The 23,880-nt window shown below is 46.7% G+C and overlaps 1 protein-coding gene across 4 annotated transcripts in view; it reads left to right on the forward strand.

Moving 5' to 3' along the window:
- Nucleotides 1–23,880, forward strand: part of LOC139535531 (SLIT-ROBO Rho GTPase-activating protein 2-like) — a 119,421-nt gene that overhangs the window by 72,762 nt on the left and 22,779 nt on the right. For 3 of the 4 annotated variants that reach the window (XM_071335020.1, XM_071335022.1, XM_071335021.1), the window contains 2 exons: nucleotides 1,439–1,631; nucleotides 10,723–10,885. In XM_071335020.1, coding sequence (XP_071191121.1) covers nucleotides 1,439–1,631; nucleotides 10,723–10,885 — 356 coding nt within the window. Of the gene's footprint in view, nucleotides 136–1,438; nucleotides 1,632–10,722; nucleotides 10,886–23,880 lie in introns of all 4 variants that reach the window. The other variant, XM_071335023.1, reaches the window with a different exon arrangement.

Here is a 23,880-nt window from a genome sequence, read left to right on the forward strand (position 1 = left end):
ACTGTCCTCTCAGCTGTAAGCGGCAGAGCAGAGCAGAGTTGCTGAGAGTTAGTGTCAGACAGTGGCCACACTCACTCAGGCTCAGCAATATGGAAGCTAAAGCCATCCGCTTCATATACAGCAGGGGGTGTAAAGGTAGGACATGAACAACGGTTTATGTGTGTGTGTGCGTGTGCGTGTGTGTACGGTTTTGGGTGTGTGCTTGTGTGAGCGCTGATCGTGTGTGTGTGTTATTTTAAGACTGAGGGGTTCATAGAATCTCAAGCCCTCTTGTCTGCCAGGCAGCTATGAGAGCATAGCATTAGTCTGTCATCTGTCATCCCTAATCCAGTTTCGCATCATGCGTGTGTGTGTCCTCAAGACTTGAAATGCTGCCTTCACATTCGCTCAGGATCCTCTGCTTGGCATGGCCTCAGTCTCTCTCTCCATTCAGTGTGTGTGATGCCTTACTCAAACACACACACACACACACACACACACACACACACACACACACACACACACACACACACACACACACACACACACACACACACACACACACACACACACACACATACACATTCATACATACATACATAAACACACACACACACACACACACACACACACACACACACACACACACACACACACACACACACACACATACATAGACACACACACACACATACATAGACACACACACACACACACACACACACACACACACACACACACACACACACACACACACACACACACACACACACACACACACACACACACACACACACACACACACACACACACACACACACACACACACACACACAAACACATACATAGCAGGGTTTCCGTTAGTAAAAATGTGGCACTCTACAAATTAGCCTGTAAAGTTGTAATAAAATAAAGTAGACCAATGTTCTTATAACAACATTAAATGTTTTATTGAAAAGTGAAACATTGACCGCTGCGTCTTCAGCCCTGCAATAAATCATCTTTAGCCTAGAAAAACAGGTCGCCTACACAATAATAAAACACAACTTCAGAATAGAATATTTGTTTAATATAATAGACTATTTGTATGAATATTTTTTTATATTATAGACTATTTGTATGAATATTTTTTTTTAAATACAATCTAGGCCTCTCTAATTTAATTTAGACTAGGCATTAACATTTTAATTAATTAATTAAATAGGTTAAGGTTTGGCAAACGGCTAGGGTTAGCAAAAAAAAAAAAGACACCTTTTGACGTTAATTTGACAAAAGCTGGATCCCTTCTCGCCATGACCGGGCCAGCCCCCCCCCACTCCCATCAAATCCGGTATGTAAATAAACGAAATTCGTTAAGGCCGGTTCACTGTGAGAGAACTTGTTTTACAATGCTCCTGTGAAACGAGGACTGCGCCACGCATTTCTGACCCTGTTCTCTAACCCCTCCCTTCCTGTGTAGAGATCCGAGCCCAGCTGGTGGAGCAGTTGAAATGTCTGGACCAGCAGTGTGAGCTGAGGGTGCAGCTGCTGCAGGACCTGCAGGACTTCTTCAGGAAGAAGGCGGAGGTCGAGATGGACTACAGTCGTAACCTGGAGAAACTGGCCGAGAGGTTCCTTACGAAGACACGCAGCACCAAGGACCACCAGCTCAAGTAAAATACACACATGCGCATACACAGACGCACACACACTACCACTCTGTCGGTGCTGTTAAGCCAGCGTTGCGTAAGCAGCTTATGGAGATGTGAACTGATATCATCTGAAGAGGGTTTGACTACAGAGAGAGAAAGAGCGAGAGAGAGATCATGGCCTGGTCATCTCTGGACAGAGTGAGGTTTTCCCCCTACTGACCCAGATGTGTGTGTGTGTGTGTGTGTGTGTGTGTGTGTGTGTCCAGGCAGTGCAGGGTTATCCATCACTCATACACACTCAGTAGTGCTGGGCTTGGTGTATGCCTCTTAAACTGTCGCTCCGTCTGCCTTCTCACCACACTGTCATGTCAACACTAGGAATATTTACATGGAGCAACATTGACTTGAATTTACACTCATGTCTTCCTTTGTGTGTGTTTGTGTCCTTTTGTGTGTGTCCTCGTGTGTTTGTGTGTCCATGTGGGTACTTGTGTCCCGTTGCCAACAATGCCAGGTGGTGATTTTGTGCTCGGAATACTCTGCAGCACCTTGCAGTGTGTAACCTTGCCCAAAAACACACACACACACACAGCAGAACGGTGATTATCTCTCCCAGCGTGACACCTGGTTCTATAATTCCTCCTGTTGTGTGAGAGGAGAGGAGAGGTTGATAGAAGGGGAGCGGAGAGAAGAGGAGGGGAAGAGAGGTGAAGAGAAGGAAGGAGTGGAGAGGAGAGGAGAGAAGGGGAGAAGAGAGGAATGGAGAGCAGAGGAGAGGAGAGAAGAGGAAAGGAAACACCCTTCAGGTCTTTTAATAATACCGGTTCTCAACACTGTGATATGACAGGGAGAATAACATGGATACACAGCCAGTGGATTAGAAGGAAAGATTGAGGCTCACTGTCGGCGCTGTTTGAGTGTCTCGTGGCCTCCCTCACCAAAGCGTCTGGCCGCTGTCAGATCCTCTTCCTGTCTAAACCCATAATCCTCTGCTGTAATGTGTGGCAGGCCGCTCTGCTCTACACCACGCTGCGCTGAGCTGTGATGGGTTTGGGACGGCCTGCTGACAGTACACGGTTCTAAGAGTAGTACTATAGTAATAACAGCACTAGGAGTAATACTAGCAAGCCTGGTATGGTGGACAGTGATTGGGGAAGAAATCGTTACAGTTACATATCGGGATATTATTTCTGTTGATATATCGTATCGTTTTGACAATAACGCAATATTATTTTTGCACTAGTTGGCTGTACCTGCACCAAAACGCCAGTATTTTCCCTTCATAGCTTGTTCTCCATTTTCTTTTTAAATAGGGAACCAATTTGTTTTCAGCACTTTTATTTTCATGTCTGATCAAAACTCGTTTTCTCATGACTCTCTCTTGTCCCTCTTCAGGGACCATTCATTAGAAGTGTACCATATGGTGAGAAATCGCCAATAAAATCACAGTATCGAATCGCAATACATATAGAATCGTGTGAATCGCAATACATCGTGATACTTATGTATTGTCCTTGGCAATTTCCAGCACTACGGTATGACAGGCACACACATACACACCTTGGCGAGTGACTGAGTTGACTGTGTGGACATGGAGACATCTGAATTTGAGCCAGTTTGCCACAGCAGGAAAATAATCCTTCAGCAACAGGAAATGTGAATTATTATGTGAAGTCTAATGAATGGTCCACTTTTTGTCAGGGCTGATACATTTTCCGTTAGGGCAAATCAAGTCTGACATTTTAAATTACAAACTTTAAAAGCCTTTTTGAAGTTCACCCACTATAAGTTCGCATTTCCTGCCGTGCAGGAAAATTCTCAGCAACCAAAGTGTGATCAAATGAACGTCCTACATCTGTAGGTCTTCAGGGAAAGCAAGCTGCTCTGAACTTGTTTAACTGACTCGAGCTAAAACTCCTCTTCTGCTTTTCTCCTTTCTCTTTTACTTCCCTTTTTGTTCCCTTTTCGTTTCGCTTCCTCTTTCTTGTTGTCCATCTTGCCATGTTCCAGCCAGTCACACTCTTCCTGAAATAGATCATCTAGTAGAGGTACAGGGGGACTTTTCCTGGTGAAACACACACGATCCCCACGTTGTGTTTGTGTGATCAATATCCTGTCTGTTTGTGTCTGGACTTCCAGACTCAATCACACCTCCGCGGAGATTACACGTCTCCTGCAGACAGCACGCCTCCCCTCTCTGATCGATGCTTGGGGCGAGGAGTGTGGGGGGAATGGAGGGAGGAGGAGAGAATACTACTGTTTCGTCAGCATCTCATATTTGTCTTGCCCCCCCCCCTTACTCTCCCACCCCTCTCTATCGCTCTTTCTACCCTCTTCCCTCTCTCTCTTCTCCCCCATCCTGCTCTCTCTAACAACTGCTCTTTAACAGCTCATCTGCTCCAGCTCAGCTCTGGTGCCACGCTGGAATCTCACATATTTTCCGGTTTTGTGTGTGTGTGTGTGTGTGTGTGTGTGTGTGTGTGTGTGTGTGTGTGTGTGTGTGTGTGTGTGTGTGTGTGTGTGTGTGTGTGTGTGTGTGTGTGTGTGTGTGTGTATGGTGATTCCGTGGAGACCCCTGGTATTCCGGCTATTCGCTGGTGGGCAACAGGGGGTTGCGTGGTTTAACCCCGTAGTGACTGGAGCAACAGGGGGTTGCGTGGTTTACCCCGTAGTGACTGGAGCAACAGGGGATTGCGTGGTTTAACCCCGTAGTGACTGGAGCAACAGGGGGTTGCGTGGTTTACCCCGTAGTGACTGGAGCAACAGGGGATTGCGTGGTTTAACCCCGTAGTGACTGGAGCAACAGGGGGTTGCGTGGTTTAACCCCGTAGTGACTGGAGCAACAGGGGGTTGCGTGGTTTAACCCCGTAGTGACTGGAGCAACAGGGGGTTGCGTGGTTTAACCCCGTAGTGACTGGAGCAACAGGGGGTTGCGTGGTTTAACCCCGTAGTGACTGGAGCAACAGTGGGTTGCGTGGTTTAACCCCGTAGTGACTGGAGCAACAGGGGGTTGCGTGGTTTAACCCCGTAGTGACTGGAGCAAAAGGGGGTTGCGTGGTTTAACCCCGTAGTGACTGGAGCAACAGGCGGTTGCGTGGTTTAACCCCGTAGTGACTGGAGCAACAGGGGGTTGCGTGGTTTAACCCCGTAGTGACTGGAGCAACAGGGGGTTGCGTGGTTTAACCCCGTAGTGACTGGAGCAACAGGGGGTTGCGTGGTTTAACCCCGTAGTGACTGGAGCAACAGGGGGTTGCGTGGTTTAACCCCGTAGTGACTGGAGCAACAGGGGGTTGCGTGGTTTACCCCGTAGTGACTGGAGCAACAGGGGATTGCGTGGTTTAACCCCGTGGTGACTGGAGCAACAGGGGGTTGCGTGGTTTACCCCGTAGTGACTGGAGCAACAGGGGATTGCGTGGTTTAACCCCGTAGTGACTGGAGCAACAGGGGGTTGCGTGGTTTAACCCCGTAGTGACTGGAGCAACAGGGGGTTGCGTGGTTTAACCCCGTAGTGACTGGAGCAACAGGGGGTTGCGTGGTTTAACCCCGTAGTGACTGGAGCAACAGGGGGTTGCGTGGTTTAACCCCGTAGTGACTGGAGCAACAGTGGGTTGCGTGGTTTAACCCCGTAGTGACTGGAGCAACAGGGGGTTGCGTGGTTTAACCCCGTAGTGACTGGAGCAACAGGGGGTTGCGTGGTTTAACCCCGTAGTGACTGGAGCAACAGGCGGTTGCGTGGTTTAACCCCGTAGTGACTGGAGCAACAGGGGGTTGCGTGGTTTAACCCCGTAGTGACTGGAGCAACAGGGGGTTGCGTGGTTTAACCCCGTAGTGACTGGAGCAACAGGGGGTTGCGTGGTTTAACCCCGTAGTGACTGGAGCAACAGGGGGTTGCGTGGTTTAACCCCGTAGTGACTGGAGCAACAGGGGGTTGCGTGGTTTAACCTCATAGTGACTGGAGCAACAGGGGGTTGCGTGGTTTAACCCCATAGTGACTGGAGCAACAGGGGGTTGCGTGTTTTACCCCGTAGTGACTGGAGCAACAGGGGGTTGCGTGGTTTACCCCGTAGTGACTGGAGCAACAGGGGGTTGCGTGGTTTAACCCCGTAGTGACTGGAGCAACAGGGGGTTGCGTGGTTTAACCCCATAGTGACTGGAGCAACAGGGGGTTGCGTGGTTTAACCCCATAGTGACTGGAGCAACAGGGGGTTGCGTGGTTTAACCCCGTAGTGACTGGAGCAACAGGGGGTTGCGTGGTTTAACCCCATAGTGACTGGAGCAACAGGGGGTTGCGTGGTTTAACCCCATAGTGACTGGAGCAACAGGGGGTTGCGTGGTTTAACCCCGTTGTGACTGCTGCCCTGGGTGTTTCTGCGTGTCTGTGGCAACGAGACTGCATGAGCTGAATGTGGAGAGACCACTAACATAGAGAGATGGACCCCAGCTTGCTTCTCTCCTCCCCTCTCCTGGCCCCTCCATGTCTCTAATGCTGCAGGAATGTATGAACCACTGAAGGAAGACTTTAACTAGAGGAAACATCCAGTCAGTCCAGCCAAAAGCACAACGTGTGTGTCTGTGTGCGTGTATGACCATGCAATGTCTTAGGGTCAGAGGTGACCCTGGGAAAACTTTTACAGTGCAACCAGTGAAGTCTTGTCTGAACGACCTATTAGACTTTTTTAGATTTGGTGTTTGCCCAAATCTGTTTGGAGTGGCAGCCTTGGCGTTGCCATGGTGACATCTGGGTAGAGGGTTAAGGGGTGGTCACATGGCGATAGAGGACACGCGCTGGGTTGCGCAACCAGGCGGGATGTCACACCGACTGACTGACTGACTGACTGACTGACTGACTGACTGACTGACAGACAGACAGATACAAACACAGTGATTACCCAAGCCGTGTTTAGAGTTCTTGTTCCGAATATGTTGAGTTCTGGTTTAATAGTCACTCTGTCCTTTTCACAGCTATTTACCATAAGCTATGATATTACTATCACACAGCCCACAGCCTCCAGTCACTATGACTCGCCCAGTGTTCCCAGTGCCTGGGTCTTACATCTCTAGCGTTACATCACCATCAACACCAGACTTCCCCCCCCAGTCAACCTCCCCCCTGTCTCTCTCTCCCCCTCAGTCAAAGACATGCTCTGTCTCTCTAACTGTGTGTCTTCTGGGGTCAATACTCTACTTGCATTATCCCGGTGTGTGTGTGTGTGTGTGTGTGTGTGTGTGTGTGTGTGTGTGTGTGTGTGTGTGTGTGTGTGTGTGTGTGTGTGTGTGTGTGTGTGTGTGTGTGTGTGTGTGTGTGTGTGTGTGTGTGTGTGTCATATACCAAATATGTGCTTTAGGGCAGAACAGACCACACTCATCCATTTACACTCATTCTGAAACCATTCTGTTCATCCGTAACACACACACACAGACACGCACACACACAGACACGCACGCACACAGGCACGCACACAGACATGCACACACACACACACGCACGCACGCACACACACACACACACACACACACACACACACACACACACACACACACACACACACACACACACACACACACACACACACACACACACACACATAGGAAGAATGCACTTTAGCATCCAGCAGCATCTCTAACAGAGTTTTACAATGCAGTAGGGATTTACAGTGCAGTAGGGAATTTACATCATTTATATCATGCAGGATACACACACATTAACAGAGGGCTTGTAGGCCATCACATGGCAGCATCCTCACAAACTACACTGAGTCACACACACAAATACATGATGGTTGTGACTTGCCTAGTTAAAAAAACATAAAAATAATATACAAAAATACAATAGAAATAGGTTGCCTTCCTGTGTGTAGAGCAGTGTTTCTTCCAGACCTAGCTTTTCTCTCCGTCTCTCTGTTTCTCTCTCTCTGTTTCTCTCTCTGTTTCTATCTCTCTGTTTCTCTCTCTCTGTTTCTCTGTTTCTCTCTCTCTCTCTCTCTCTCTCTCTCTCTCTCTCTCTCTCTCTCTGTTTCTCTCTCGCTCTCTGTCTCTGTTTCTCTCGCTCTCTCTCTCTCTTTTCCTCTCTCTCTCTGTTTCTCTCTCTCTCAATCTCTCTGTAATAGTGAAGTCTGTCTGGACACTCTTGCCCTCTTGTCCAAGTGTCTACGCTTGTGACCATTATGGGACCTTGTGTGTGTGTGTGTATCCATGTACGAGATAGCTTGCAGTGTGTGTGTTTTGGTTGGAGTGTGTGTGTGTGTGTACGCTGGATTGTACGCCGCACTGCATTCTGGGTTAGTGTGATGCGATTAGCTGAGTTAGTGTCCTCCCTGAGCCAGGAGAGAGAGAAAGAGATAGAAAGAGAAAGAGACAGAACGTTTGTGTGTGTGTTGGCGTGCCTGTGTGTGTGTGTGTGTGGTTCACAGTGTCTCTGCTCATGTGCCCTGACTGTAACTCTGCATCAAACTAACATGGTGCCCTAACCTACTCTCTACACCAGAGGTCTCCAACAGGTAGATTACGAGTCACGATTAGCTTTCAGCCCACCTACGAGTAGGTCGCCAAGCAATTCTGAAAGTAAATGCATTTTTTTCATGCGTTCCATCGCAAACTGTCATAGGCATAAAGGTACCGGCTACTATCCAATCAAAGCCTGACACCATCCCACTCCTGGTTAGCCGCTATTGGCTTAAAAAGCCAGACGTAACACGATATCTGCAAATTAATTTCCAGCAATTTTGTCACTGTCTGTCTGTTTGGTGCGCGAATTTGTCTATTACTCCATGCTCATGATAATTAGATCACGTCTCAATTAAATGTTAACTGTAAAGTAGGCTTACCTGACAAAGATATCATGATTATTGGGGTCAGTTGTGTGGCCATTGTTTTGCATATTAGGCCTAACAGCAGAAACATGGTTTTCACTAGTTACCGCAGCCATAAAGTCAAAACGTAAGGTTAGGGTTACACAAAACCCAAACCGGCTGCGCGCGTGCACCATCGTGCATAAATGTATTTTGTCCCCCTACACCAAACGCGATCGCGATACGCAGGTTAAAATATCAAAACAAACTCTGAACCAATTACATTAATTTGGGAACAGGTCAAAAAGCATTAAACATTTATGGCAATTTAGCTAGTTAGCTTGCACTTGCTAGCTAATTTGTCCTATTTAGCTAGCTTACTGTTGCTAGCTAATTTGTCCTGGGATATAAACATTGAGTTGTTATTTTACCTGAAATGCACAAGGTCCTCTACTCCGACAATTAATCCACACATAAAACGGTCAACCGAATCGTTTCTAGTCATCTCTCCTCCTTCCAGGCTTTTTCATCTTTGAATTTATATGGTGATTGGCATCTAAACTTTCATAGTATTACCACGACGACCGGCAACAAAGTTTGTCTTTCAATCACCCACGTGGGTATAACCAATGAGGAGATGGCACGTGGGTACCTGCTTCTAAAAACCAATGAGATGGGAGAGGCAGGACTTGCAGCGCAATCTGCATCAGAAATAGAACTGACTTCTATTTTAGCCTTTGGCAACGCAGACGCACGAGCAGTGTGGGTGCAATAATTGAATAACATAGATTTCTAAATTTATTTTGCAACGCAACGCGAGCGGTGTGGTCAGCCTATTAGGCATGAGACAAGCAGTGTAGTTAAGGTTAGGTTTCAAATCTGATTTTAAGAAGATAAACTGTACAAATAGACAGGGTTTCTGACTTTGTGGCTGTGGTAACTAGTGACTACCCAGAAACATCCCTAGAACTACACATTCCGCTCTTGCTTAATGCGCAATTAAACGGCAATTACACAACAAAACAATATATATTTATAACCTCAAATTTGGTCTTCTGATGTGATTTAAGCATTGACATGGATTCAGAACATCCATTTTTGTTGTTTCTCTATGAATAATTGAGAATAAGAAACGAAAGGAAAATAACAAAAAACTGGAAAAATAAAACCGAGAAAACAGAATATCATTTTATGGGGCCCCCTTGAAGTTGTTTAAGAACCATTATTTGACCAGGTATATTGACAGAAAACACATCTCTTGTACACCAAGTACCCAGGGAATAGTTGCAAGGTAGAGAAGAGAAGAATGTGCTATAAAAAAATGAATACGTAGCTTGCGACATGATACTGTTTAAAAAAAAATATATATCTTTCATGGTAGAAAAGGTTGGAGACTCCTGCTCTACACACACTTACAACTGCTCTCCAATCTCCATTTATCTGGGCACGCGCACCACACACACACACACATGCGCACCCACACACACATAGGAGTGTGTATGGAGTTTCACAGTGCAGCCAGTGAAGTCTATTAGACTTTTAGAGTTGGCGTTTGGCCACATCTCATGCCAGTGGGACTGTATAGAATGTGTAACGATGATACTCAACCTTATTCTATATCTGAATGTTTATCTTGTATTCCCTCTCAGCGTGACTGGGATGGGCTTTCTGAGAAGGCTTCCCTCTAGCACAGGAACATTGGAGACACACACACACACACACACACACACACACACACACACACACACACACACACACACACACACACACACACACACACAGATAGTGGTAAGAAGTGGGAATGTGTCTCTAAGCTCTGGGTTGCTGAAGGGAAGGTCTCAGGAATACCAGAGAGGGCAGCTGAGGAGATGGGTGTCTGGGGGTGCGAGCCCTTCTGTGTGGTGTGCGTATGCATGGTTGATGCACTTGGGTTTACGCAGAGTTTACTGTGGGGTATGCTGCTGAGCCCTGGGGTCCGAAGTTGAGGGTCAAGGTCTTCAGGGGATGTGAGTAAGCGTTGATAGATTTTTATTCTGTAGCAGAGTGGCATGCTGCTCTGACCAGTCTAACTCAGAAGTAAGCCTCAGGCCTCAGCCTTTTAAGCCATATTTCAATAAAGTATCTCTCTCTCTCTCTCTCTCTCTCTCTCTCTCTCTTTTCCACATTTGTATGTTTTTTCCTTCTATCTTTGGTTTCATTGAGAGGAGTGATAATGAAATCATGTTGGCTTTTGATGCATAACGCCCTGGTATACAAGTGCTGAACACTTTGAATACTGATGCAGCTTGTGGTGTACTCAATTCTCCTTCTGTCTCTCCGTACAGGAAGGAGCAGAGTGTGCTGTCTCCAGTCAACTGTTGGAACCTGTTGTTGACTCAGGTGAAGAGGGAGAGCCGAGACCACGCTACCCTCTCTGACCTCTACCTCAACAACATCATACCGCGCTTCGCCCAGGTCAGCGAGGACTCCGGACGACTCTTCAAAAAGGTAACACGCACGGGAGCACACGCGCACACGTCCCACACACAGATGCGCACCACACCACCCACACACAATATAACACACACAACTCTGTGATCTCTTCAGCCATGCAGATGTTATCTCCCCCTGACAAATACTTTGTCTCCCTCCCTCCCTGCCTCCCCCCCCCCTTTCTGCCCCCCCTGCCTCCCCACCCCATTAACCCTGTATTGATGTTGTTGCAAGTTTAATTGTCACGTGCACAAGTACAGTGAACTGTATTTCTTGCAAGCTCTTTCCCAACAATGCAGTAAACAATATCCGTAGTACTGTAAAATAAAGTAAAGTAAAAAAAAAAAAAAAAATATTGAATAAGAAGAACACGAGAAAGGTAGTAAGTTATATACAGGGTGTCACGGCCGTCGTCGGAAGGAGACCAAGGTAGGAGACCAAATTTTCCTTTATTATATTTAAATGTCGCCAACAAAACAAGAAACAAAGAAACGACCGTCAAGCTTAGCAGGGCTATAGTGCCACTAACTGTCACGATCGTGTGGTTGAGAGACGGACCAAAACGCAGCATTTGGAAAATAAGCCATCTTCTTTTATTAACACCACGAAGAGGAACACGACACAAAACTCTATACAAACTAACAAAAACAACAAAACGACCGTGAAGCTACAAACGTTGTGCACATACATACAGGCTACAAACGTTCTACATAGACAATTCCCCACAACAAACTAAAGCCTATGGCTACCTTAAATATGGCTCCCAATCAGAGACAACAGAAACCAGCTGTCTCTAATTGGGAACCCATTCAGGCAACCATAGACTTTCCTAGACAACTACACACAACATAGACACAGCTAGACAACTATACTAAACATAAAGCCAACTCCTCTAAATAAACCCCCTAAACCTTACAATCACCCTGGACACTACAAAAACCCACATAAATACCCATGTCACACCCTGACCTAACTAAAATAATAAAGAAAACAAAGAATACTAAGGCCAGGGCGTGACACTAACAAAGATAACTACCCACAAACACCTAAGGAAAAAAGGCTGCCTAAGTATGATTCCCAATCAGAGACAACGAATGACAGCTGTCCCTGATTGAGTACCATACCCGGCCAAAACATAGAAATACCAAACATAGAAATAAAGAACATAGAATGCCCACCCAAATCACACCCTGACCAAACCAAATAGAGACATAAAAAGTCTCTCTAAGGTCAGGGCGTGACACAGGGTCAGTTCCAGGGTCAGTTCCAATACCATATTTACAATACTGGAGTGGTAGGGGTAGATATGTATAGGTGACTAGGCATCAGGCTATATGATAAACAGAGTAGCAGCAGCATATATAATGATTGTGTGTGTGTGTGTGTGTGTGTGTGTGTGTGTGTGTGTGTGTGTGTGTGTGTGTGTGTGTGTGTGTGTGTGTGTGTGTGCGTGTGCGCGTGAGAGAGAGAGAGCGTTACACGGAACCCAAACCGGCTGCGCGCCTGCGCCATCGTGCGCTATCGTGCATACATTTATTTTGTCCCCCCATACCAAACGCGATCACGACACGCAGGTTAAAATATCAAAACAAACTCTGAACCAATGACATTAATTTGGGGACAGGTCGAAAAGCATTAAACATGTATGGAAATTTCGCTAGTTAGCTTGCACTTGCTAGCTAATTTGTCCTGGGATATAAACGTTGAGTTGTTATTTTATCTGAAATGCACAAAATCCTCTACTCCGACAATTAATCCACACATAAAACGGTCAACCGAATCGTTTCTAGTCATCTCTCCTCCTTCCAGGCTTTTTCATCTTTGAAATTATATGGTGATTGGCATCTAAACTTTCATTGTATTACCACGACAACCGGCAAAACATTTCGTCTTTCAATCGCCCACGTGGGTATAACCAATGAGGAGATGGCACGTGGGTACCTGCTTCTATAAACCAATGAGGAGATGGGAGAGGCAGGACTTTCAGCGCGATCTACGTCAGAAATAGAAAGGAGTTCTATTTTAACCCTTGGCATCGCAGATGCTCGTTGACGCGCGCGAGCAGTGTGGGTGCAATAATTGAATAACATGGATTTCTAAATGTATTTTGCGACGCGAGCGGTCAGCATGTTAGAGGTCAGCATGTTAGAGGTCAGCATGTTAGAGGTCAGCATGTTAGAGGTCAGCATGTTAGAGGTCAGCATGTTAGAGGTCAGCATGTTAGAGGTCAGCATGTTAGAGGTCAGCATGTTAGAGGTCAGCATGTTAGAGGTCAGCATGTTAGAGGTCAGCATGTTAGAGGTCAGCATGTTAGAGGTCAGCATGTTAGAGTGTGATCTGCCAAGCATTCAGAGCTGCAGCCAGCAGGCTCATATGGAAATCTCATTATCTTGTCCTCCCAGCCTCGTCTCTCTGTTCCCCTCTCCTCCTCCAGCCTCCCTCGCCTCCCAATGGCTCAGTGTCACAGAGTGATTTGCAAGCACACCTTCAGGCATTAACCTACAGTACACAGAGAGACAGAGAGACAGAGAGAGAGAGAGAGAGTGTGTGTGTTGGAGTGTGTACAGAGTCAGTGTGTAGAGAGTGTGTACAGAGTCAGTGTGTAGAGAGTGTCCACAGAGTCAGTGTGTAGAGAGTGTCCACAGAGTCAGTGTGTAGAGTGTGCACAGAGTCAGTGTGTAGAGTGTGCACAGAGTCAGTGTGTAGAGTGTGTGTACAAAGTCAGTGTGTAGAGAGTGTACAGAGTCAGTGTGTAGAGTGTGCACAGAGTCAGTGTGTAGAGTGTGCACAGAGTCAGTGTGTAGAGTGTGTGTACAGAGTCAGTGTGTAGAGAGTGTACAGAGTCAGTGTGTAGAGAGTGTACAGAGTCAGTGTGTAGAGAGTGTACAGAGTTAGTGTGTAGAGTGTGCACAGAGTCAGTGTGTAGAGTGTGTGTACAAAGTCAGTGTGTAGAGAGTGTACAGAGTCAGTGTGTAGAGAGTGTACAGAGTCAGTGTGTAGAGAGTGCACAGAGTTAGTGTGTAGAGAGTGTACAGAGTCAGTGTGTAGAGAGTGTACAGAGTCAGTGTGTAGAGAGTGCACAGAGTCAGTGTGTAGAGAGTGTACAGAGTCAGTGTGTAGAGAGTGCACAGAGTCAGTGTGTAGAGAGTGCACAGAGTCAGTGTGTAGAGTGTGCACAGAGTCAGTGTGTAGAGTGTGTGTACAGAGTCAGTGTGTAGAGTGTGTACAGAGTCAGTGTGTAGAGTGTGCACAGAGTCAGTGTGTAGAGAGTGCACAGAGTCAGTGTGTAGAGAGTGCACAGAGTCAGTGTGTAGAGAGTGTACAGAGTCAGTGTGTAGAGAGTGCACAGAGTCAGTGTGTAGAGAGTGCACAGAGTCAGTGTGTAGAGAGTGCACAGAGTCAGTGTGTAGAGAGTGCACAGAGTCAGTGTGTAGAGAGTGTACAGAGTCAGTGTGTAGAGAGTGCACAGAGTCAGTGTGTAGAGAGTGCACAGAGTCAGTGTGTAGAGTGTGCACAGAGTCAGTGTGTAGAGTGTGTGTACAGAGTCAGTGTGTAGAGTGTGTACAGAGTCAGTGTGTAGAGTGTGCACAGAGTCAGTGTGTAGAGTGTGTGTACAGAGTCAGTGTGTAGAGAGTGCACAGAGTCAGTGTGTAGAGAGTGCACAGAGTCAGTGTGTAGAGTGTGCACAGAGTCAGTGTGTAGAGTGTGTGTACAGAGTCAGTGTGTAGAGTGTGTACAGAGTCAGTGTGTAGAGTGTGCACAGAGTCAGTGTGTAGAGTGTGTGTACAGAGTCAGTGTGTAGAGTGTGCACAGAGTCAGTGTGTAGAGTGTGCACAGAGTCAGTGTGTAGAGTGTGCACAGAGTCAGTGTGTAGAGTGTGTGTACAGAGTCAGTGTGTAGAGTGTGCACAGAGTCAGTGTGTAGAGTGTGCACAGAGTCAGTGTGTAGAGTGTGCACAGAGTCAGTGTGTAGAGTGTGCACAGAGTCAGTGTGTAGAGTGTGTACAGAGTCAGTGTGTAGAGTGTGCACAGAGTCAGTGTGTAGAGTGTGTGCACAGAGTCAGTGTGTAGAGTGTGCACAGAGTCAGTGTGTAGAGTGTGCACAGAGTCAGTGTGTAGAGTGTGTGCACAGAGTCAGTGTGTAGAGTGTGCACAGAGTCAGTGTGTAGAGTGTGCACAGAGTCAGTGTGTAGAGTGTGCACAGAGTCAGTGTGTAGAGTGTGTACAGAGTCAGTGTGTAGAGTGTGCACAGAGTCAGTGTGTAGAGTGTGCACAGAGTCAGTGTGTAGAGTGTGCACAGAGTCAGTGTGTAGAGTTTGCACAGAGTCAGTGTGTAGAGTTTGCACAGAGTCAGTGTGTAGAGTGTGCACAGAGTCAGTGTGTAGAGTGTGCACAGAGTCAGTGTGTAGAGTGTGCACAGAGTCAGTGTGTAGAGTGTGTGTACAGAGTCAGTGTGTAGAGTGTGTGCACAGAGTCAGTGTGTAGAGTGTGTGCACAGAGTCAGTGTGTAGAGTGTGTGCACAGAGTCAGTGTGTAGAGTGTGCACAGAGTCAGTGTGTAGAGTGTGTGCACAGAGTCAGTGTGTAGAGTGTGTGCACAGAGTCAGTGTGTAGAGTGTGTGCACAGAGTCAGTGTGTAGAGTGTGCACAGAGTCAGTGTGTAGAGTGTGCACAGAGTCAGTGTGTAGAGTGTGTGCACAGAGTCAGTGTGTAGAGTGTGTGCACAGAGTCAGTGTGTAGAGTGTGCACAGAGTCAGTGTGTAGAGTGTGCACAGAGTGAGTGCAATTTAGCTATTTAGCAGTCTTATGGCTTGGGGATAGAAGCTGTTCAGGAGGCTGTTGGTTCCAGATGTGTTGCTCCAGTACTGCTGGCATGCGGAAGCAGAGAGCACATGGCTTGGGTGGCTGGAGTCTTTAACAATTTTCCTGGCCTTCCTTTCACACCGCCTGGTATAAAGGTCCTGGATGGCAGGGAGCTCGGCCCCAGTGTTATACAGGGCTATCCGCACCACCCTCTGTAGCACCATCCAATCATCGAGGGCGGTGCAGTTGCCACATCAAGCAGTGAACTTTTTGAGGATTTGAGCGCCCATCCCACATCTTTTCAACCACCCAAAGGGGAAGAGGCCCTGTCGCGCCTTCTTCACAACTGTGTGCGTGTGTGTGGACCACTTTAAGTCCTTAGTGATTTTGACACCGAGGAACGAAGCTCTCGTCCCTCTCCACTGCATTCCCGTTGATGTGGATGGGGGCGTGCTCCGTCGTGTCGCCAGCAAACTCGGTGATGGTGTTGGAGTCGTGCGTGGCCACGCGGTCGTGGGTGAACAGGGAGTACAGGAGGGGACTAAGCACACACCCCTGTGGGGCCCCCTTGTTGAGGGTCAGCGTTGCGGAGGTGATGTTGCCTACCCTCACCACCTGGGGCCGGTCCATCAGGAAGTCCTGGATCCAAGGAGGTGTTCAGTCCCAAGGGTCCCAAGCTTGGTGACGAGCTTGGAGGGGGCTATGGTGTTTAGGATGTAGATATGACAGCTGAGGTCTCCAGGCCCCTCTATTTCAAACATCCATCCAAACTCTTCCCACCTTTCACCTCCATCTGTTTGTGTGTGAGGGAGTGTGTAATATCTTAGTACAGATGGACCTATAGGATTACTCATCTCCCACCTTTCTTCTGTTGGAGAGAGCTAGTTGCATTCCAAAGGGCACCATGCTCCCTGTGTAGTGCACTACTTTTGACCAGGGCCCATCATGTCGGGGGTGTTGGAGGTGTCAGGAATGTCGTTTTTTTTTGTGGTGTCAGTTGGACCCGTTACGAAATTGATCCTTAGCTTTCCCGCCCAACTCGATATGCATGAATACATTTTTCTTTTTTTTTACGGAGACCCATTCCGGAAATGGTCATGGAAAACAGACCCAAACAGACCCCGTGCTGGTTCGGATCGACGCGTAGCATATTCAAAACTTTATAGTCTATTGTTTTATCGGTTTTATCGACCTCACCGCTGTCGGATATTTGAGCGCTAAACACATCAGGGAATTGCATGCATATAGGCCTAAAGACTTAGGAGTCCAATGTATGATATATAACATAATGTATATTCAAGGAGACAAGCTTAGGCCTAGATAGAGATATGCCGGCGCCATGTTCCCCACATCGTCATGGATTTCTTTATAACTGTCAGATAGGCTACTAGTGCCGTACGGTAGTAGCCATCTGTGGAGATATGGGTTTGGGAACCATGTGTGGTTAGGCAAAAAAGGGGACATGGTAAGTCTTTGGAACAGACTGATAAATATGCCAGAACATAGAATCACAAAAAAAAGTGTTAGACTGTGACCTTACTAATAACTATCCGTGGGCCATACAATTTTTATCTATTTTTTTGTGAAACTGATTTTCAATATATATATTAAAGCTGGGACGGTATATGGCCAATATACCATGGGTAAGGGCTGTTCTTAGGCCGGATGCAGCCCACGGATACACAAACCCCCAAAGTGCCTTATTGCTATTATAAACTGCTTACCAACGTAATTAGAACAGTAAAAATACATGTTTTGTCATACCCGTGGTATATGGTCTCATATTCCACAGCTTTCAGCCAGTCACCATTCAGGGCTTGAACCACCCAGTTTATAATCAGTAACAAATTACCATGTGGTGTTAACCAAATCAAGGACAAGCTTTTTCTGATCCACAAGGAAAAATAGGCAGTTGATGTTTGGTTTAAACCTAAACTTAGAAAGTACACTCTCATCAAAGAGAACTACACCCCTGAACCATATGTCTGCCTGGACCTAACAAAAAAACGAAGGTCAGTTTGTGCACAAGTCAGATCCGGCCCCCTCCCTCTGGCTATAGAGATGGGTAGATTTAACAGAGTGCCTAAAGAGGAGAGAATTTGCCTACTGTGTGATCTTGTGGAAATCGAAAACGAAATCAATTTAGTGTTTTATTGCCCTCTGTATGACGATCTCTTTTGTAACATTTTTGTCGATAAGCCTGAAGTATTGTGGTTACGGGGCGAGCAGAGGCTTGAAATCTTTTTTTCCCTTCTTTTTTCGACAGGGCGTGTTTGAGATTGCTCAGTTTGTTCACAATGACTGGAGGAGGAGGAGAAATGCACTTTTTGTGTAGTGTGGCTAGATGGTAGCTGTACTTGCCATGATTATTGTATGCGTATCATTTGTATAACTTGTCAAATGTTATTTTGTTCTGAAGTGTCTTGTAAAGCCCGTGGGCTGGGCACCGGTAGGTGTATGACACTTAAATAAATCATATCAATGACATACAGATGTAGGCATACAGAAGGAGGCGAATTGGTACATTTTCTATCAGAATATGTTTTATAAAGATATATATTATATTGTTAGATTGAAGGAGTAGCTCTAGTAGATCTAGAACGTTCTTCGTCACCTCAAGTTCAGCTGTCAGAGTCGGTTGAAATGCCGGTGTGCACTGCCTTCATAGGCCTGCAGTAGCTCAACCTTATAATAGCCATACCACACCAAACTTGAACAATAATGTCGTAACTTTATTATGGTAATATCAAAGTACGTCAAGTCATTGTTTATAGGGGAAATACGACCAGGTTATTATATTGCAGCATTAAATTAAGTTTTGAATCTTGCCCTCTTTGGTTTTTCCTTTTCATGGTTTGAATGCGAATAGCATATTAGGCCGACCGGTAATTCAATTGTATTGCGACAAACACAACATTGTAGCTGGATCTTAATATGGCCAATGAAAACGGCTCCACAGAATGAAACCTTAAAAAAGTTTTGAACAGGCTTACATTGCAGCAATTACCAACAAAGGCGATTGGCTACCGTAGGCCTACCCAACAAATGACAGCAATAGTCTAATGCTATTGCTTTTATAACAGGCCTACTTTTAACCATAAACAAAATACCAAGGTAAAAATTTAAAAAACTGTTAGAACTTAAATTAGCCAACAAAAAAGCATTTTTTGCATAAGCTATTTACAGGGGGAAAAAAGGGGTTTTGGGATGTTGGGGGTATAAGTGGTGTTTGGATGTTGGGGGTGTTTTGGGTGTTGGGATGTTGTGGGTATGAGGGATGTTGGGGGTGCTGGGGGTATAAGGGGTGTTGGGATGTTGGGGGGTACCAGAAGTATAGGAAGTGTTGGGAGTGTTGGTAATGTTGGGAGTGTTGGTAATGTTGGTAGAGTTGGTAATGTTGGGAGTGTTGGTAGTCTTGGTAATGTTGGGAGTGTTGGTAGTGTTGGTAATGTTGGGAGTGTTGGTAATGTTGGGAGTGTTGGTAATGTTGGGAGTGGTGGGAGTGTTGGTAATGTTGGGGGTGTTGGTAATGTTGGGAGTGTTGGTAATGTTGGGAGTGTTGGTAATGTTGGTAATGCTGGGAGTGTTGGGAGTGTTGGTAATGTTGGGAGTGTTGGTAATGTTGGTAGTGTTGGGAATGTTGGTTAATGTTGGGAGTGTTGGTAGTGTTGGTAGTGTTGGTAATGTTGGGAGTGTTGGTAATGTTGGTAATGTTGGTAGTGTTGGTAGTGTTGGGAGTGTTGGTAATGTTGGGAGTGTTGGTAATGTTGGGAGTGTTGGTAATGTTGGTAATGTTGGTAGTGTTGGTAATGTTGGGAGTGTTGGTAATGTTGGGAGTGTTGGTAGTGTTGGGAGCATTGGTAGTGTTGGTAATGTTGGGAGTGTTGGTAATGTTGGGAGTGTTGGGAGTGTTGGTAATGTTGATAATGTTGGGAGTGTTGGTGGTGTTGGTAGTGTTGGGAGTGTTGGTAATGTTGGGAGTGTTGGTAATGTTGGGAGTGTTGGTAGTGTTGGGAGTGTTGGGAGTGTTGGTAGTGTTGGGAGTGTTGGGAGTGTTGGTAATGTTGGTAATGTTGGGAGTGTTGGTAATGTTGGTAGTGTTGGTAGTGTTGGGAGTGTTGGTAATGTTGGTAGTGTTGGGAGTGTTGGGAGTGTTGGTAGTGTTGGTAGTGTTGGTAATGTTGGGAGTGTTGGTAGTGTTGGGAGTGTTGAGAGCGTTGGTAATGTTGGGAGCGTTGGTAATGTTGGGAGTGTTGGTAATGTTGGGAGTGTTGGGAGTGCCAGGGGTGTAGGGGGTGTTGCTGCAGCTTCTGTTGGTCTGACTGAGTGGAAGCTCTAGAGTGAGCCAAGCCAATCACTCTGTGGAATATCTCATCAAAGCACAGATTTCCTATAAACAAGCACACACACCAAACACACACCAAGGCGGATTATTTCCAAAACTTTGTTGTTTTATTTTGGCAAGGGTACTCTTTCCCACAATGGCTAATTAACTAGATATTTAGTTAAATGAAACAAATCCAGTCAGTGACATGAAAGCCAGTGGAACCAGAGGCTACAGGTCTACAGTCACATACACACACACACACACACACACACACACACACACACACACACACACACACACACACACACACACACACACACACACACACACACACACACACACACACACACACACACACACACACACACACACACACACACACACACACACATAGTACGGCTTTGGTAAGTAGTGCAGATGCTGCTCAGTGGGGTGTGTGTGGGTGATGTTATGAGAGGAAGCTGCTCATCTGTGTGTGTGTGGGAGAGAGAAACGAAATACTCTAATGAGTGTTCAGTGCACTTATTTAAAGTGTGAATGTTTCAAACGGTCCAAATTGTCCCCTGATGCCTGAATCAGACACATCTGTGCAGGGACTGAGGAGAAAGTGCTGATTTCGCTTCTGTTTTCTTCTAATATATCTTTCCTCTCTCCATATCTCTTCTCAAGTTTCTCCATCAGGGAAGACCGACTGTTTGGAAGGAGACTAGAGGGCTAGGGGTTAGAGGTCAGGGGTCTTGTGTCTGATGGATGGCCGTGTTTTGCCGTGGCAGATTGCTTTTTGATTGGCTATCGTTTGGCTATATGTCACTCGACGGACACTTAAGCCCTCCGATCAATCAACAGGGTTTAGAGAGGGGGAGGAGAGGGACTCTGCTCAATGTCCGTTGGTACTGTCTTCCCTGCTCTCCACCTCCCTTTACCCACTCTCTAATCTCTCTTACCCTACCCTTCCTCCATCCATCTCTCCCCCTTTCATCCAAAACGACCCCTCTTGGAATTCTCTACTCCATTCTTATATATGGGGGCTCCCGAGTGGCGCAGTGGTCTAAGGCACTGCATCTCAGTGCTAGAGGTGTCACTACAGACACTCTGGTTCAAATCCAGGCTGTATCACATCCAGCCGTGATTGGGAGTCCCATAGGGTGGTGCACAATTGGCCCAGCGTCGTCCGGGTTTGGCTGGTGTAGACCGTCATTGTAGATAAGAATGGGTTCTTAACTGACTTGCCTAGTTAAATAGAATCCTCATCTCCCCCTCACCTCTTGTCTGTGGGATAATCGCTGAACACGTGTTTGTGATTTTTTTTTTTTTTTACAATCTCTGTTACTCCGTCTCTCTCTCTTTTCCTGTCTCCTTCACCCTTTCTCTTTGTCGCTATCTCTCCCTCTCGATCTTTCTCTGTCTGTCTCTCTCTCTCTTGAGTCTTTTAGACGTCATCTCTGTTCAGGCCTCATGCCGTTCTCATGCCGTAGCTGGTCTCAGGTCTCGTCTTGGCACTTCATTTGCACCTCTGACTGCTTCATCATCCAGGACACACACACCCTGCCAACAGCAATTTCACAATCAGGAGTGAAGGCTTAGAGTCAGAACTAAATGAATTTCTCTCACCTTAGCAAGTCCAGAATCATAGCCAGCAGCAGAACACCCTGCATCCCACTGCTGGCTTGCCTCTGAAGCTAAGCAGGGTTGGTACTGGATGGGTGACCAGATGCTCCTGGAAGTGGTGTTGGAGGGCCAGTAGGGGGTACTCTTGCCTCTGGTCTTAGGAGATGTCAATGGCCAGTGAAGGGGGCATTGCATTGTGTAGGGTGCTGTTAAACGGGTGTCCTGACTCTCTCTGGTCATTAAAGGTCCGATGCCTCTGTTTATTTAAAAAATATATATTTTACCCCAATTTCTGTTCTTGTCTCATTGCTGCAACTCCCTAACGGGCTCGAGAGAGAGAGATCGAGAGAGAGAGCGAGAGAGAGAGAGAGAGAGAGAGAGAGAGAGAGAGAGAGAGAGAGAGAGAGAGAGAGAGAGAGAGAGAGAGACGAAGGTGGAGTCATGCGTCCTCAGAAACATGACCCGCTTAATCACGCTCCTTAACACCCGCCAGCCAGCCGCACCAATGTGTTGGAGGAAACATCATTCAACTGGAGACCGGGGTCAGCCTGCAGGCACCCGGCCCGCCACAAGGAGTCACTAGAGCACGATGAGCCAAGTAAAGCCCCACAGGCCAAACACTCCCCTAACCAGGACGACGCTGGGCCAATTGTGCGCCGTCCTATGGGACTCCCGGAATGAACCTGGGTCTGTAGTGACGCCTCTAGCGCTGCGATGCAGTGCCTTAGACCGCTGCGCCACTCGGGAGGCCGCGCCAACGCCACTGTTTTTAATCTCCTTATCAAATCATTTCTGGGTAACAACTAAGTGCCTTACTGTGATTGTTTTCAATAGAAATGGTACAAAATAAACAAAAATAGCAAAGAGCAATTTCTCAAGCAAGAATTTTGTTAGGACTTTTCTGGGACTGGTCTGAGTGGGGAGGGGAATGCTGAAAATGTGCTGTTATTGGAAGAGAGGTTTGGAACTCGCTTTCTTATTGGTCTATTAGCAGATTTTCTGCCTGGTGATTTAACCAGACTAGCCAAAACTCTATCCCACCAAAACAGGCTTAACTTTCAAACAGCTCTTACACGCTTAACTTAAAATGGCATTATCATCGTTTTAACAATTTCACAGTATTATTCCAAATATATATAGGCCTAAAACAGGAAAATCACGTTTTTGACGACACTGGGTTTTTCAAAATCCCATGGCACTTATCGTAAGAGTAGGTGTGTTAACCCCGGTTTCCTGGTCTAATTCCCAATTGGCATATATGACTCCTCACCTCTCCACCATGATAGCTGATGTGTGGTGAGCGTTCTGCCACAAAATGGTTGCCGTGCATCACCCAAGTGGGTGCTACACATTGGTGGTGGAAGAGTTGAGAATGACCCCTCACTATGTACAGCTCTTTGAGCACCTACTGTAGGTGGAAAAGCACTATACTGTATAAATACAACGTATTATTATTATTATAGTATTTAATCTGTCTATGCACACCAGGTAAGACCTGTACACCCCCTGTATTTTGGTTAGCGCACCAGGTGGTGCTGAAGGTTAGAAGTAGGGAAGACAGGTACGGTAGGAGAGGGGACTCTTAAACTTTTACTTTCTTTGCTTTGGTTCCGTCCAGCCCCTTTTCCCCACATTACCGTGTGTTCGGAATAATCAATTCCCTGTCAACGGTATTTTTTCTCTGCCTCTGTCGTCCTTCCCCCGCACCGACGATCACATACTTTGTTCACTCCACGGGGAGTTGAGATGTAGCGGCGTGTCGCGTTCCCTCCTCCGAGAGGCGTAGGTAACAGAAGCTTTCCACCCAGCACACATTAGAGGTGAGCGGACACAACATCTTAACACTCAGCCAACTCCCAAGCACAGCCCACTAGTGAGGAGGACTCCGACTGTGGAGCTTTCTCTGTGCAGAATCATTTGTCACCTGCAGCCTGTGTGGAGCCTGGTGTGTGTGGAGATAGAGAGAGGGGGAGAGGGAGAGAGATGAGCACCCTCATCACTCCATGTCCTCCCTCCTCTTCCCTCGCTCCATCCCCTCCTGTATCCCTTCTCCTCACACCAAAGCCCCCCCCCCACTGTCCTTCGCTGTATCTCGCCTCACCCTCATCTCGCACATCATTTATAATGGACCCCACATCCATCAGGTAACACAACGCCATCATTCATCTGATCCGGCAGTCCTCCCACCCCAACCCCCTGGGTATCATGCTCCTGACTAATAGAGAATGGGGGACAGTTGCGAGGCTGGTTGGACTTTCGATGGATTTCTCTTGT

This window comes from Salvelinus alpinus, chromosome 12 (genome assembly GCF_045679555.1).
Source record: "Salvelinus alpinus chromosome 12, SLU_Salpinus.1, whole genome shotgun sequence".
In the NCBI taxonomy this organism is placed as follows: Eukaryota; Metazoa; Chordata; class Actinopteri; order Salmoniformes; family Salmonidae; genus Salvelinus; species Salvelinus alpinus.